General features: G+C 48.7%; 5 protein-coding genes across 5 annotated transcripts; 4 read left to right on the top strand and 1 right to left on the bottom strand.

The window, feature by feature from the left end:
* Window positions 1-2105: 2105 nt before the first annotated feature.
* Window positions 2106-4529, top strand: HD556DRAFT_1475933 (pyridoxal phosphate-dependent transferase; the record flags this gene model as incomplete). The annotated part of the gene is made up of 11 exons (XM_041308527.1): window positions 2106-2119; window positions 2182-2288; window positions 2341-2409; window positions 2461-2573; window positions 2623-2742; window positions 2796-3060; window positions 3114-3176; window positions 3231-3370; window positions 3425-3536; window positions 3593-3711; window positions 3775-4529. 11 exons carry the CDS (start codon window positions 2106-2108, stop codon window positions 4159-4161), a joined length of 1509 nt encoding a protein of 502 aa, XP_041160413.1. The 3' UTR covers window positions 4162-4529.
* On the bottom strand, window positions 4400-6335 carry HD556DRAFT_443397 (uncharacterized protein). Its single transcript, XM_041310616.1, has 3 exons — window positions 6020-6335; window positions 5437-5964; window positions 4400-5385 (listed from the first exon to the last, which is right to left on the bottom strand). Exons 1-3 carry the CDS (start codon window positions 6248-6250, stop codon window positions 4639-4641), a joined length of 1506 nt encoding a protein of 501 aa, XP_041160414.1. The 5' UTR covers window positions 6251-6335; the 3' UTR covers window positions 4400-4638.
* An 859-nt stretch (window positions 6336-7194) lies between these two features.
* On the top strand, window positions 7195-9224 carry HD556DRAFT_1432083 (pyridoxal phosphate-dependent transferase; the record flags this gene model as incomplete). The annotated part of the gene is made up of 11 exons (XM_041305087.1): window positions 7195-7208; window positions 7271-7386; window positions 7439-7507; window positions 7560-7672; window positions 7721-7840; window positions 7900-8164; window positions 8220-8282; window positions 8337-8476; window positions 8532-8643; window positions 8710-8828; window positions 8892-9224. 11 exons carry the CDS (start codon window positions 7195-7197, stop codon window positions 9222-9224), a joined length of 1464 nt encoding a protein of 487 aa, XP_041160415.1.
* A 629-nt stretch (window positions 9225-9853) lies between these two features.
* HD556DRAFT_1208260 (uncharacterized protein) lies at window positions 9854-11357 on the top strand (the record flags this gene model as incomplete). The annotated part of the gene is made up of 2 exons (XM_041296516.1): window positions 9854-10074; window positions 10133-11357. Coding segments are annotated over 2 exons (1446 nt in total), but the record flags the coding sequence as incomplete, so codon positions are not given.
* A 963-nt stretch (window positions 11358-12320) lies between these two features.
* On the top strand, window positions 12321-15434 carry HD556DRAFT_443849 (uncharacterized protein). The gene is made up of 4 exons (XM_041310618.1): window positions 12321-12401; window positions 12454-12610; window positions 12659-12935; window positions 12988-15434. Exons 1-4 carry the CDS (start codon window positions 12380-12382, stop codon window positions 15235-15237), a joined length of 2706 nt encoding a protein of 901 aa, XP_041160417.1. The 5' UTR covers window positions 12321-12379; the 3' UTR covers window positions 15238-15434.
* The last annotated feature ends 351 nt before the right edge of the window (window positions 15435-15785 follow it).

Consider the following 15785-nt stretch of genomic DNA (forward strand, 5'->3'; position numbering starts at 1 on the left):
AAAGCTTTGGAGTCGCTCTTTGTATGAGTCATACTACTCTGAAACGACGTAAATCTGGAGCGGGACCATCGTTTGATTTCGGAATATGAAAGGGAATTGGCTTATCTGGTCATCGATGGTATTTACATGGTTAGTGCCTACTATTGTCGAATGTAACTATTTACACTAACGCGACTCCACGTGTTGACACCATGTTTTACCCCAGGGTGCTAGCGTGAGTTGAGGAACATTGTGTTGAAACTGTTCATAATTCCATCAAACATACTAGGATCCTTCGTGAGTCATTGCAATTGCCTAAATTTGGAGTGAGAACATCGTTTGATGGAATGTTCAAGGCAATTTGTCTGCCCGGTCATCACCGGTTTTACATTATGCGTACTGATAAATGTACACCGGCGGCGACCCTGCGCGTGCGACGGCAATTAGACATTGATCATTACCCTGGTCTTAGTCCAGACATCAAAGGAGACTCGGCGGTTATGTGCTAGGGCACACTTCACCTTTGAACCCTCATTTTCCCTGAATTTCGACAAGTAGCCACGGGAAGTATCGTTCTTTTTTGCGCCGAGCTGCTGGCCCACGAGTTTATGCCGTTGTCGTCGGACGGAATGTTCCAGATAAGAAAAGTAGTTTGCCTGTCAATCAATGGTATCCCGGTACGCTGAGTACCCATTGTCAAATATCAATTTACTGATACGACCTCACGCAAACTGAATACTTTAACCATTCAGCCGCGAACAGTCTTCGCTGATCATCCTGCTCCATCGCAATTAACTAATCCTATGAGATCATCCACTCGATGGTGAATCTAGAGTCGCATTGACCCGTATTCCATGGGTCATTGTTGACGCACACGAGGGAGTCCATAGGGCCAATAAAGAAGTCTTCTGTCTCGCATGTGGGTTTGTGCGACTGGTAAGGCTTCTTATGCCTGTAGAGTCTAGACAGGCACCCGCCGGGTCGACATTAGGAATCACATGTCAATTATGGTCACACGTATCCAACGCTGTACTGCTGCGGATATTCTTGAGGCACTATCCGGATGAGAACGACGCCATGGCTCGCAAAATCCATAATCAGAATCGGCACCGATAACTGTCTGTGCCTTTCTTTCGTGTGGCACAACCGGGATTTTCCCGAAGCTCCTTCCCATTCAAAGATGCCACCAAATGTCATGGTCTGGAATCACTTCTTATGCCAATGAGCATCTAAAAATTACATGCACGAAGGCGACACCACTAGTATATGGCTCCGTTATCTCCATCGAGTACAAAGGTTCCGTTTAAGTCTGGAAAGGCCCGCGACGGATATTTAGCGCACGAGAACATCCTCAAACTTGGACTGACCTCCAATGTCATGGACACTCTGAAGACATTATGATCCAGATTTATGACTACGTCAGGGTGTCGAAAAGTGCGTTGCGCCGGAACTGTCTAAGTTTTGCTTTGATGTCGTGTCACAGGATCTGGGTATAACCCGAAAAGTAGTTCTAAACTAAAATTTGACCCTTGGAACCACCAGTTCCTGCCGGCGCAGATCACCTTGCCTCGTTGTTGCAGTTCACGCGCATACTCGCAAGGCCGCCCCCAAGTACGACAATGGCTAAAAACAGCACTTCAAACCCACTATGATATCATCATAATCGATGCTAGTCTCTCGAAGTACGCTGGTGGATTGGGGTGAATATTCAGCTCAAGGTCTGCACAACTCCCTCAATTATATGGTATGACCAGCCTTTTGCTTGAACATTGAATTACCTCGTGACAAGGATGTGCATCAATCAAGTATTCAGCATCGACCGGCGTTTCTAATCTTGGAGCCTAGAACACTCTTATCGAGACTCTCTTTTGATCTTGAAGCCCATCACACTCTGCCCGGGGCCTTTAACTCAATTTGTCAACTGACCCTTGTTCACTCACGGTGAACTGCTGCTTAAACCACCGACAATGTTCCCCTTGGAGGTATGTATTTCAAGTTATTTATTTTGTGGAGCGCAACAAGACTATAAAGACACATCAACCAGGGGCTCGAACAGCACACAATTACCTGTGTATTTCTCTTCCACTTCAAGCCAACTCCTACCTAAGTAACAATTTCTCGTTGTCATGAATGCTGAACAGTACGTCCTGCAAGTCTCAGATTTTGACCTTTGTCATATCTGATATATCCAAGATTCCGTAGAGCTGGTTATCAAGCCATCGATAGGATATGTGACTACCATGTCACCTTGAGGGATAGACCTGTCTTATCCCAAGTCGAGCCAGGGTACCTCAGAAAGGCGCTCCCGTGTGCGTATGTTTTATTTTGCCTCGTGCTTGCTTCTTATCGTCACGAGCGCAGCCTCCGCCCCCACTGAAGGCGAGGATTTCCAGCTTATCGCTGACGACTATCAAAAGTACATCATTCCTGGTACTTGACTCTCATTATTCACAAATTGACCTATCTCATTCGGACTGACAGGCCTGACACACTGGCAACACCCCTCATTCTTTGCGTACTTCCCTACATCAAGCACATTCGAGGGTATACTTGCAGAACTATACGCGTCTAGCACGTCTAACCCTGGATTCAATGTACGTATCTCTACCGCAACACTCCTGCTATCTTTGTAACTTTTGGTAGTGGTCTGTGAGTCCCGCATGTACAGAGCTTGAGGCTGTGGTCATGGACTGGATCGCTCAATTACTTGGGCTTGATGAGTCGTTCTACAACATCTCCGAGGTCGGTGGCGGCATCATTCAGGTCTGTTTCTCATCCCTTCATATCACTAATTTATACTGATCATCGTGCACTAGACGTCAGCGTCTGAATCTGTGTTGGTCGCCACTGTCGCTGCACGTTCACGATACATTCGTGAGCACCCTCAGGTAGCGATGGAGAAACTCGTGCTCTATACCACTACCCAAACCCACTCGCTTGGAAAGAAAGCTGGGCTTGTCTTAGGTCTCAAAGTGCGCGCACTAGGAGTCACAGCTCAGGATGACTTTGCATTGCGTGGAGACACACTCAAGGTAGCATTGGAGGAGGATATGAACGCTGGGTTCCACCCTTTCATCTTGAGTATGTTCTTCGCATGGATAGCTGTTGCGAAATTCATTTTACTCTTTCTGCAGTCGGTACTGTAGGGACGACATCTTCAGGTGCTGTCGATCGGCTCGACGAGATTGCTGATGTTGGTGCGTATATTGATCATGTTATTGAAGCTCCTTAAATTTCCATTTTACGCGTAGCAAAACATTACCCTTTCCTTTGGCTGCATGTCGATGCCGCATGGGCAGGCGTTGCATTCGTGTGTCCAGAATATCGCGAGGCATACCAACTTCCCGCCATCAATAGTTATGTAGATTCTTTCTGCACCAGTTTCTACAAGGTTTGTTTACTCCTATTTTGTGACATCGGTCTGGGGCTCATCAACATTCTGCAGTGGGGTCTAATCCAATTTGATGGCTCTTGTTTGTGGGTGCGGCACCGGAAACATTTGACAGACGCACTAGACGTTACACCCGAATTTTTGCGGTCAAAGCATGGAAATGCTGGTCTGTTTCTAAGTGTTATAACTGTTGGCCGGTGCATAAACGACGAATTTGTATAGGCACCGCTATCGATTACCGCAACTGGCAGTTAGGCCTTGGCAAAAGGTTCCGATCGCTCAAATTCTGGTTTGTTCTTCGTGCGCGGGGAGTGAAAGGCCTCCAAAAGTACATCAGCGACGTACGTCAGCCCATTTATTATCATTGTCCTCTAACCCATACATATTTTGTCCTGTCTCGCCAGTGTATCAAGTTGAACACCAAGTTCGCACAGAGCATATATGAATCCGAGTTATTCTCCGTCGTCACCAAGCCTTCCCTTGCCATGACAGTCTTCAGGCTTGCACCCAAGTCCCTTCCTCAACTCAGAACTTCCGAGCTAAATACTTTGAATCGTGCTTTTTATGCACGGCTTGCGGCACGGAACGATATTGCGATCACCCAGACAGATTTGAATGGGGTGTTTTGTATTAGGATGGTGATCGGGGCTGAACAGACTTTAGAAAGTGATGTCGAACGCGTGTTAGCGTTGACGAAGTATGAGGCGATGATTTTGTTAAAGAACCAATGGGAGGGGATTGGAGGTCGCAGAGGTAGGAAGACGGATGTGGTCCCATTTCACTCCCATTAAAGGTATACCTATTGTACTTGTACTTATCTGCAGTCATAGTCGATGCCTGTGTTTATTGTTCCCAATACCTTTGGGTGTACCCTTGTACTCGCTCTCTTGCTTTATTCTGATTCTTTTTTCTTCTCATATCGCCTGACTCTTGTGACTTTGTTCATTGGCTATCTCCCTCTGTCATCCGGATTATACTATTACTTTTTTCCCGCGATTTTGGGCATTCATGGCAGCGTTCCATTGCTCCAAGATCGAGATCGCTTCTAGTAATACAACACGAGTATGATTGGCGTGAAAAGTGTGATAATGAAGCCGAAGTTGAGAAGGCTAACAAAACTGTAACGTTCAACAGATAGTACTGGTAACACAAGACCTATTGTTCGACATGGCGTGGTAAAATGTGCTTATGAAGAGTACAGAGTTCTTCAGCACGACACTAAAATATGAGAAGACAGACACAACTTCTCGAATATTAGTGTCCCACACTCAGGACTGCGAAGATGTTCCTATGATTTGATGGCCGAGAACGGAAGAAGATTTGAAAGTTTCGAGACGCTTGTTGACCTTTTGCCAGTTCTTCCAGCAGTGTCTCCCACCGAGTATTTGGTTAACTTGGTGGATGCAAGGCAGCATGGAGAAGATGGTGCGAGCGACAGCTTCAACATCCACTACGTCAGGGGAATCCAGATCCAATGATTGTAGGGAAGTGTGTTGAAATGATTCGGTTGTCGGATCAATATCGATATGTTCAGTATCGATAGGTATTCGCAGTTTTTGCAAGTGGGGACATAGGCGAAGCGCTGCGAATAATCCGCGAAATGTAACGGCAGGTGAACGAGGATGGAGGTCTCTATGGAGGTCCGTTAATTCCAACGAGCGGATGTGAGGCCAACTTGACATGGCTTGGAAAAGAAGGTCGTTGTCAAGATGGCTGCAGCAATAGGGAAGAATGAGCCGCAGGACTCGGAGTTGCCTGAAACAAAATAACTGTCTGATCGGTGTAAACAAGCTGCCCGAGAGTTCCTGGACCACTAGGCCACCGGCGAAGAGTTTGACGTATTCGAGGGTCTGACATGCTTTGCACTGTGACAGTGCACGTAAAAGCAGGTCACCCTCTGCCCTGTGCAAAGTATCCACATTGATCTTGACCCGCTTCAGTGAGGGCAATTCAAAATTGTGCATGACTGCGATAATGTATGCTGCGCTGTCAATAGAGAAATAAAGATCCGTGACCTTGAGGGAAAGTGTGAGATTGAAATCGTCGCTGCCGAACGGGTGAAGGACTTTGCCGTGAATCCATACTGTAAGAAGGGTAGGGAGCATAGAGAGGTCCTTCCATGCTGCCCAGTCGAGCGGTGGACAACGCAAATTTACAAGCCGCTTGCACAAACAGAAAATAGTACTGTTAGACAGTGGGGAAAGTTCACGTGATGAACCACAAGGTATGATGGATAAATCCTCCAAGGCAACACAACGGGTCACAAGAACTTTCAGATCCGGTTGAATCTCCGATAAGACGCAGCAACGCAGCATGGGGGACAGGAAGAGATGCAAATATTTTGTCGGATATAGAATTCGAACCAGTGCTAATGACAGCAGTCTCGGAAAGATGCATGTCTCGATGGGAAGAGCTGAGATAAGATGAAAATGGCTGTCGTGGCTTATGGAAATTGAGCGCACACGAGCGGCATGGCGCAAAAACTGATGGGTCTCGTGCTCAGATAGGGGATCGACAGATTGAGAACAGAAGGGCTGCCCTTCAGGACGTCGGATAAGCTGCCTTGAGAATTCATGCATGACCGTGACAATATGCTACATCATGAAAGAACTGAACATATCGGACATTGTACAAATCATCCATACTCACCTTTTTATTGCCGCCATATATCATTGGATGTAGTCTCGTAACACAGCCTAACAGCGGTTCTATTCCATCCATATTAGCCCAAAGCAGATCCATTGCAGGCTCGTGGAAGTCTTTGCATGTGCTAGCAAGCGCTGCAAGGGATTTTCGAGACCATCTACTATTTTTCTCGTGGTTCACATGCTCGAATATGACCAGTAGTACATCTGATACAAGGAGAGCCCGATGCTGCATAGTACTTGCAAGTGTTAACGTGAGGCGAATGGAATGGAATCAGGTGAGCAGATTCCGAAGTCTGAGTGAACCTCATTTGGCCAGCTCGTAGTGCGGCCCGGGACCGGTAGCCCAGCCAACGAGAGGCTATGTGCGACTTCGTTGGATCCCAGTTAGTACTTACCACTCGACAACCAATGTTGACCTATGCTGGCTCATAGACAAACAATCATCCTACATACTAGTCGCAATCGATTTCCCTTGCGGCACTCTCAAGCAGCTGGTCAGGCTCGCGAAGCTTCCCCCTGCCGCATCAGCTGGAGATAGTCTAGTTTGCGTGGTTGCTCATCAACGCGTAAGTCCAGTAGAATCGAGGTGTTCTTACTTGCGAATAAACTTGAGGATTTGTAGCATGGTCCGATTAAACCATAGACTCTGAAGAGTGCAGGTTTCAGCGGCTGATTAAGAAGCACCGTGTTACACTTACTGGCGGCAGAAGCAACGGGCGAAAGTTGGGCAGGGCGACTCATAGTAATTGCCGCGTCTTGCCCTCTCAAGACTCAGTGTAAAGAAGGAAGAGAGCAGTGGTTGCAACTGGCATTCAGCACTCTTTTCCGAGGATTCCTGCGAATACATTCCTTGGTTGTCGATGGGCCCAACCTGCGATTGCTGTCGTTGAATATTAGGTTGTGATGTCACCGTGACACTGCGAACTCGGCAGATGGTGAGAAACTTGAACTCTCTCACCACCCCTTCCCATGTGGTTGTCAGTGTGTGAGGCCTCAGCGCTCAGCTGGAGGTTTTAGGGTCCCATGCGCAGCCGAGTGTTCAGTTCACAGCTTATCAGTTCGCGCTGGGAGTTCTACTTGGACGCTAGGCTGCAATTTTCCATCAAATGATCGTGCGACTCGTAAGATACCATGAACGACTCATACTAACCACTGTCTTCTTCACGCCGTCCTGCCATGGATATCGAGCAGTATGTCTTTTGCACTTATATTCCTAATCCCATGGTGTTTACTCATATCTGAAATACCACAGATTCCGCAGAGCTGGTTATCAAGCCATAGACAGAATTTGTGACTACTATATCTCGTTAAGAGATAAGCCCGTCTCCTCCCAAGTAGAGCCAGGGTATCTCAGAAAGGCACTCCCAGGTGTCTACTTTTCATTCTGGCTTGTGCTCTCTGTCTGATCATCCCATTCCAGCGTTTGCCCCTACAGAGGGCGAAGACTTTCAACTCATCGCAGATGACTATCAAAAGTACATCATTCCTGGTAATTAGCTCTGATTTTGCACAAATTCAGCAAATCTCATTCGTACTGACAGGTCTGACACACTGGCAACATCCTTCGTTCTTTGCCTATTTCCCTACAGCATGTACATTCGAGGGTATTCTTGCAGAACTATACGCGTGTAGCACGTCTAACCCTGGATTCAATGTACGTCTTTCTATTGTAACCCACCCGTTGTCTTTGTGACTTTTGTAGTGGTCTGCAAGCCCTGCATGTACAGAGCTTGAGGCTGTGGTCATGGACTGGACCGCTCAATTACTCGGGCTTGATGAGTCGTTCTATAACACCACCGAGGTCGGTGGCGGCGTCATTCAGGTGTGTTTTCATTCTCACTCTCTTCACCAAATGTTATTGATCCCTGTGCCACGTATAAGACATCAGCATCTGATTCTGCATTGATTGCAACTATCGCTGCACGTTCGCGATATATTCGCGAGCACCCTCACGTGGCTATGGAGAAACTCGTGCTCTATACCACCACACAAACGCACTCACTAGGCAAGAAAGCTGGGCTTGTCCTAGGTCTGAAAGTGCGCGCACTGGAAGTGACAGCAGCAGATGACTTCGCACTGCGTGGGGAGACACTAGAAGCGGCCCTGAAGGAGGACGTGGACGCTGGGCTCCACCCTTTCATCCTTGGTATATATTACCAATGGGTTCTATATCGTGGAATTCACATTGTTCGTTTTTGTAGTTGCTACGATTGGTACAACGTCTTCTGGTGCTGTTGACCGGCTCGGCGAGATTGCTGACGTTGGTGCGTATACTGACCACGCACTTGGTATTGATGAGAGCTCATCCCTACATGCAGCGAAAAATTACCCTTTCCTGTGGCTACACGTCGATGCCGCATGGGCAGGCGTCGCACTTGTGTGTCCCGAATATCGTGAGGCATGCCAACTTTCCGCCATCAATACTTATGCAGACTCGTTCTGTACCAATTTCCACAAGGTTTGTTTCTATCTCGTGATATCACCCTAGAGCCTGAAATGTTGATGTTCTGCAGTGGGGTCTAATCAATTTCGATGCCTCCTGTTTGTGGGTGCGACACCGGACACACTTGACCGATGCACTAGACGTCACACCCGAGTTTTTGCGGTCAAAGCATGGGGATGCCGGTGTGTACCTGCCGCTGGTTTTCGTCTTCTGTGTCAATTAACGAAATGAATGTCGGGTTTGTCTAGGTACTGTCATTGATTACCGCAACTGGCATCTTGGCCTTGGCAGACGGTTTCGATCGCTTAAATTTTGGTTTGTTCTCCGTTCCCGTGGGGTTAAGGGGTTCCAAAAGTATATAACTGACGTATGTCAAGTATTGATGGTGGATTCCGATTTTGACACCTGACATTTGGCCTTACCTCACCAGTGCACTAAACTCAACGCCAAGTTTGCAGAGCGCATACGGGAATCTGATCAATTCTGCTTCGTCGCAAAACCGTTCCTGGCACTGACAGTTTTCAGGCTTGCGCCCAAGTCTCTTCCTCACCTCACGACTCTCGAGTTAAACGGTCTGAACCGGGCATTTTACTCACGGCTTGCAGCACGAAGCGATATTGCGATTACACAGACGGATTTGAATGGCGTGTTTTGTGTGAGGATGGCAATTGGCGCTGAGATGACTACGGAAAGGGATATTGATAGGACATTGGATATGATTGAGCAGGAGGGACGCGCTACCTTGAAGGAGTTGGAGGACTAGTTCCATTTATCAATGCGTTGATAAGGGATACATATCCTAGAATATAAATGGGTGCTGAGCTATTCTGATGACAAGGTATCGATAGGCTACACATGCATTGCACATAAGGCACTGATTAAGATGAACTCTGGATGCAGTTTTGTCTCGCATGACTTCTCTTGCTTCGAGCCTCGATGGGTCTACATGTGGCACTTCCTCGCATGACAAGCGAGGTTTACAAGGTTATTTATGGAATATTGCAACCTTTAAAAATCAATTCTTACAGAAACAGTTAAAATTTCTCATCAGGCTCACGATAAATAAAAGCATATTGCCTACGTTCAAAGCTTATTCGAGGACTTGCCAACGCCGCCGTGATAACAATATTAATGAACCTGTGGCAAACCTGTGATGTTCAGGACCGGTTCAAGTAACTTGTACCCGCTGCCAGCGGTGGCAACAGCAATCCATTTTTAGGAAAATAAATAACTGGCCTAGGCACAAAAATCGTCTGACCGTGATAGACGATTCATGGTCCTAGTACGGATTAAATTATACATAATGGCCGCATCTTTTCGTACAACTTCTTTTTGACCACCATGACCATGTCGACCAACAGGCATACTCCCTTGGATGTTTGCTCACAATCCAACGGCGAGCATTGTCAGCTGAGCGTACGCTTCGACGACCAATGCGTTCTCATCCCTAAGCATCCTCACCGTCACCGCCTACCAAGGATAGTGACAAAGTCTTATTCTCTGCCGTTATGGAAGAGGCGTCCGTCGAACTCGGGCGGGCCGTCGTCGTCTCCAGAAACAGACGCCTTTGTACCAGAAGACAGTCATGTCGTCCTGCGAGTTCCGATTCCTAGGTAGGTCTATTGGTTGCTAGCGAATTAATGCACAACTAAACGCCGAAATGCGGGACAGTTTCTCTAGTAAAGCGCAATCTCCTGCTTGTACTCGTAATTCAGACCCTAAGCCGCTCTCCCCTTGTCTGGTCCATCGTTCCCCATCTGGTATTTCTGCCATCTCACAGGCAGCCCCCGGGTCTCCCCAGAGTCCACGGCGCCCAAGACGCACAGCGTCCTTGTCGCCTTCTCGTTCGGATCTCGTCACCATTCCGCTGCGACCATGCTGCGCGGGGTGTGAAGCCGTGACGGAGGCGTGTTTGTCGCAGGGAGAGACTTGGACTGAACACTTCTCTCGGTCTGCACGCAGACGGCGCTCGCTCAGCACAGATGAGGGACCGCGGACCATCACAGTCGAAGGGAGCATCGCTGCTACATCCTTTGGGCTTGGTCGTGGTCACCCGATTAGCGTGGATGAGGTTGATAAGCGTCGGCGGTCGAGCGACTCGGTGGTGACGGCGTCAATATGGTTGAATGAGGAGGGAAAGAATGTCATGGTTAATATGCAGCGCCCGTCATCGCCATCGCGCATACCGAACTTGGCTGTTCCTTCTACTCCTCGGATACCGGAGGAAGATGATGCTGAAGACGATGAAGACCAACTCTTCCCTCTCCCGTCGCCTCGTCGGTCGCCTGGGGCATCTCCCGCACCCAGCCCATCTCCTTCTGCATCATGCATCGGGATTTGTAGGCCGAGTGGGAGCCCAGTGCCGTCAAATTCCTCATTGGTCAGCTTAGGCACAAAGATGAATAAAGACCCGTTCCTTGCACCTGTTTCAAGGTCGTCTTCGTCTCTTTCGCTTGCAAAGACAACCGAGTCCGATGAAAATGTATCACGTGCACCATCGCCTCAAGTTCTTGCCACGGCGACCTCGATCTCCGCACGCTCTTTCAGCCAGTCCCCATCGCCGCAGACTTCGTGCGTTCCCCCGGTTTCAACACCATCGTCTACTTGGACAGAGGAGCTTGGTGCAGGTGCAGATAGAGGGCAGCCACCACTCACTGTTCCCTCCTCTGCCTCGTCCCTGTCCACTTCTCTCCCCACGTCAAATGGTTTCCGATCACATAATTCTGCACATTCGCTCGTTCACTTACCATCCACCTCGCCGAACCTCTCGACTTCCCTGCCTAAAAAACGTCATGGCTCATTGTCATTGGCTCGCCCCCGGCATATTATTGCCGATGTCCTTCGTGGGGTGGGTGCAGTAGGAAGTGGGGCTAGTGGTGTCGGGGTTCGTGTATAGGCCAGCATGGTTTTCCGTTTATCAACTAAACGGTTGTCGAGCTCCTATGGAGGTTACTTTGTTTTGGCTGGTAATTTTCCATAATTTTGTTCGTTTTGATTCACAAGTTTCTCATCTATTCTGGAGCGCGTTGCGAATCACACCATGTATATACCGCCCTTTCCTCCATTTTGTGCTCCAATGTATCATCAACCCACGTTATTCTCTCGTGTGTTTAGGTGTTTACTTACCTACCCTGCCTGACAGTGTCTCGCTCACGCGTCCTTACAGTGTATTCATTCATACCCGGTTTTATGATACTATTATGTTAATGCAGCAAATCATTTACTGCTTTTTGTCACATGGAGTCATGTTAGGTGAAGAGCGTTGCAGGTGCGCCCTTCCTGCTTGCATCGAAGGTGTATCCATGTGTTGACCTGTGAGATAATACGAGGCAATGGAAGACATTCCGACCGCACGCATTTGAGACGTGTTCAATTGTAATCGCCAAGATAGGTATTTGCAGGGTTGTGGTGATTAGTAGATTAGGTTCCTGAGCCTGCGCGGAGCGCTGAGGGGTACATGATCCGTATTGTACCTTGTATGTCCTATATGCCACACGCCACAGTCAAGTGATCGTGCTGAAGCGCTGAAGAAGGCACGGTGCCCATCCAGCAAGATGATTTCTATCTATGTAGTCATTGTCGGCGTTCTTTGAAATTAGCTTGAAGGAAATAAAGCACTGAGACCCAACGGACCTGTCCTGTTAATTTTAATTTGACCATTGACTCTGAGTCGAGGAACGCTCCAAAAGAAAATTGTGGATGTGTCGCATCTACACAGTCAAGAAATTTCTGTTGAGTGCCAGAGAGTCAGAGACTAGCAAGTCAGGCGCGTCGGGTCACGGGTGATGTCACAGTCACTGTGTCACGCGACGCGAGCGCGCCTGAATTATTGTTGACTGCCAAATTTGTCTCTTACTCAGGCTGTCTTGACGTACGCTGTCTACAACTTTCTGTAATTCTTCACCCTCAACGTGGACGATGTCAATGCGCAAGCTACCTTGTATGTATTTATCACGCCCGGTCTAGTGTTCCTCATGACTAACCTGTATTAGTACGAGTACTTTACACGGTTAACAGCTCTCCTCAATATATTCTTGCCCGGTCACCATCTTCTGTGCAGGTTACTCTTTGCCCATCTCCTTCTGCTGCACATGCGCAGTACGGTTTGGCACCACTTAAAGCATGTCTCAATGCTATTTGCAACTCAAGGTGCGTATTCTCGTGTGACTTTCATTCCATGAACTCACCGCTTGGCAGCCCAGAGCTTCTCCTGGATAACTCCAGGGACTTTTCTATCTATGTACTGGACCCATTGGAGTCGCAAACTATGCCAGCCCATGTAGACTTTTCCCAATCGAACGCGGCGTCTACTTCAGCGCCGCAAGCAGCCCAACCACGAGGAGTGGCCGTTGCACTGGGGCTGATGTCGTGGGCACTCACAGCGGACGAATCAGACAGCGTGACTGTCACCGGTACAATCACAACGCTTGGTACAGGTCTTGATGCCCTAGAAGTGGTCTTTGCTCTCCGAGAGGTAATTACCCACAGCCTTCATCGCATCCGATTTTGATTAATAGTGCTGTCAGACTAAACACATCCAGAAATCTCACTTGTCTGATGCCTTAAAATCTTGGAGCCAGCCACCCAAGGCATCACATACAAATAAATCAATTCTACCTCCCGAACCCACTAACTCAGAAACCCCACCCTCGTCACAAGAGCTTCTCACTAGATCTGCCGATTTTCCTGAGGTTTACATCGGACCTCCTAAGCGCGGTCGGGGCCGCCCTGAGGGTCCGAAGAAGAAGCCCAAGCAGTCAAAGTCACAAAAACCTCATGCGTGGCCTGCAGCACCACCATTTATATGTGCTCCGCTCGTGCGACTACATCAGCAAGAGCCAGAAGTGGCCCCTACCCATACACCTACTTCTTTACTTACAATACTGTCTGCCCTATCTACTGGGAGAGACAATACAGCGCTTTTGGCTGCTCTTTCGACGGTGGATTCGACACCGTCGGGATCAGAGCCAAGCCCAGCGCTGCTAAATGCATTAAGGGATTTGCTGGCAGCGCAAAGTCAGAATCAACAGCAGTCGTCGCACGCGCTGCAGCCTGTCTCACGGAATAATCAAGACGATGATATTGTTATATTAGAAAAGGAACACGTAGATCCGACCGCATTCCGACGACGTGTGGAAAGGGAAGACTCGAGCAATTTGGCCACAACCACTGCAGATGAATCAGAAACAACCCCTCTGCGCCAGCGTCGTGCCTACATTCCACTAGATGGGAAAGAGAATACACATTCGTCCCCAGTGACCCGTAAGCGCAGGCTCAGTGACTTTATGGCGGAACAGGAAAACAATAAAGCTCGAAGAAAGCGTGCACACGCTCGGTCAGAATCCGGGCGAACATCGGGCTCCTCTGAAATACCACAATCAATAATACCTCCAGGTCATCACCGCACCGTTCGCTCAAATTTTGACACGAGTGTATCATCTGAAATGCCCACCAGTTCTTCGCTTTTCCGTCCGAGGTCATCTCCTTCCAGGCCGATGTGTCGCTCTGTATTCCAATCCCAGACCTCCCTCGCCATGCCGCATTCGACACAAGCACCTGTAAAGCCCGTCAAAAATTTTGTCGTGCCAGAGTGGGCACGTACAAGCACCGCTACCCGACCAAAGCTCTCGAAGGAGGTTGAAGAACGTATTGCACTCATGGAGCAGGAGAAGAAAGGGAAGCGCGCTGGACGGCGAACGCAGAAACCAGGATGTTCGCAACAAGGCGCCAGAGCACCGATTGACCTGCCTTTGGAGGATAGATGTACGATGGTACACACACCTGTCGAAGAGGTGACCATGCCGCGTCTACAGAGTGCTCTTTCACTCTCCTTGCCTGTCTTTGCATCTGACGTATCTATATCGTCCCCCCTCTCGCCTCCTTCCCCTGTGTTGGAGACACCTCCAGTACCCAGCACACCTCCGCGGAGGACATCAGTTTTGCGTGCTACGTCACGAAGCCTTGGACCCGACGAGGCTTCACCACTGTTCAGCCCAACTCCCAAATTATTTTGGGGTAGCACTGGAAAGACGCCGCACTTTCCCTCCCATCCCCGCACACCTTCACGTACGAGTAAGAAACCTGTCTTTTCTCCTATTCACCTTCGCACACCATCTGCAAAAATATCTCCTCTACGACTCGGACTCAGACCGCGCTCATCCCTCGAATGGGCCAACAAGTCAGTCGAACAACCCGTCGACCGCGAAGAAGAAGACCTGCTCGGCAAAGAACTCGACGATGCGCTTCAAGGGCTGGATGTCCCAGCATTTAAGCAGCAGGACGCGACGGACACCCTCGAAAGTGGCGAAGACAATATAACGTTACCTCTATCTCCCCTTCCTCCCTCTTCCCCGCTCCCGCCTACCAGTCCTTTGCTACTTCCTTCCACAGACGATCCAATGGAAGATTTCTTCGACAGCGACGCTTTCTTCAGTGACTCGGATGGAATACTGGGGGACGCAAGCGAGTTTCCACCCTCTTCGATCTCCGATTGGTTTTCCTCGGATGATGATGGTGGAGCGGACATAGACGAGTTGCTGACCTTAGACGGGACCTCAGGGTTGGATCCTGAAGGTTCTTTTTCACCAAATGCGTTTGCTGATATGGACTTTACGGAGTTTTGGGAGTCGCTTAAACCTCTCCTTCAGGCAAGGGCAGACGAGGAGGGGAAAACAACTGTCAGCACGGACTCTGGAGCCATAATGGATGGTGTCGATGTGGACTCTGGAAAGCTTGCTCAGGAGGTACAGGTGCTTTTGAGTGGGTGCCTGATGTGACATTATGGACGCGTACGACATTAAAAGACAGTTTAAGCAGAAGCTCATCTACGAAATCACGCTCCGAGCACGCAAATGCTTAAACACAATCAACTCTGCGAGTATATATTAGATAGAAACTTGCGCTCGCAATATGTCACAAGATATGTGAAACACTAGCACGTATATTGTGAGCTCGTACTACTGATTATGCGTAACGCCCGGAAGATCTACAAGGAACGGGAAGCTGCTGAAGAAACCCGATGATAATATTTGAAGAATTCAAGTAGGATGCCAGACGTACGGTCGACGAGCCAACATCGTCGAAAACGAGAAGTGCAATCGGGGGCACTGACTGAGGAATGGTTGGAGAAGACAAAGACGAAGCCGAGAGCTTCACGTCCTCGTTGGGGAGTCAGCGCTTCAGCGCTTGACTGGTAATAAATGAAGTAATCTGAATTAGTGATGCGGCAAATCCATGTCCAGTTAGCATGCGGTACAGCACATGAAGCAATTCATCTGTAAGCATCGGCCATGTTTTGATGCTTATGCTCGACGTCGTCGATGAC

This window comes from Suillus plorans (genome assembly GCF_016647745.1).
Source record: "Suillus plorans strain S12 chromosome Unknown HD556scaffold_27, whole genome shotgun sequence".
Lineage (NCBI taxonomy): Eukaryota > Fungi > Basidiomycota > Agaricomycetes > Boletales > Suillaceae > Suillus > Suillus plorans.

Excerpts from the sequence above, each read along its gene's own strand:
- HD556DRAFT_443397 (XM_041310616.1), bottom strand. The coding sequence starts at position 6,250 with ATGCAGCATCGGGCTCTCCTTGTATCAGATGTACTACTGGTCATATTC. Across the intron at positions 5,965-6,019 it reads TATATGGCGGCAATAAAAAG|CATATTGTCACGGTCATGCA; the intron begins GTGAGTATGGAT and ends TTCATGATGTAG. Across the intron at positions 5,386-5,436 it reads CAGTATGGATTCACGGCAAA|GTCACGGATCTTTATTTCTC; the intron begins GTCCTTCACCCG and ends CTTTCCCTCAAG.
- HD556DRAFT_443849 (XM_041310618.1), top strand. The coding sequence starts at position 12,380 with ATGTCAATGCGCAAGCTACCTT. Across the intron at positions 12,402-12,453 it reads GTCAATGCGCAAGCTACCTT|TACGAGTACTTTACACGGTT; the intron begins GTATGTATTTAT and ends AACCTGTATTAG. Across the intron at positions 12,611-12,658 it reads AATGCTATTTGCAACTCAAG|CCCAGAGCTTCTCCTGGATA; the intron begins GTGCGTATTCTC and ends ACCGCTTGGCAG.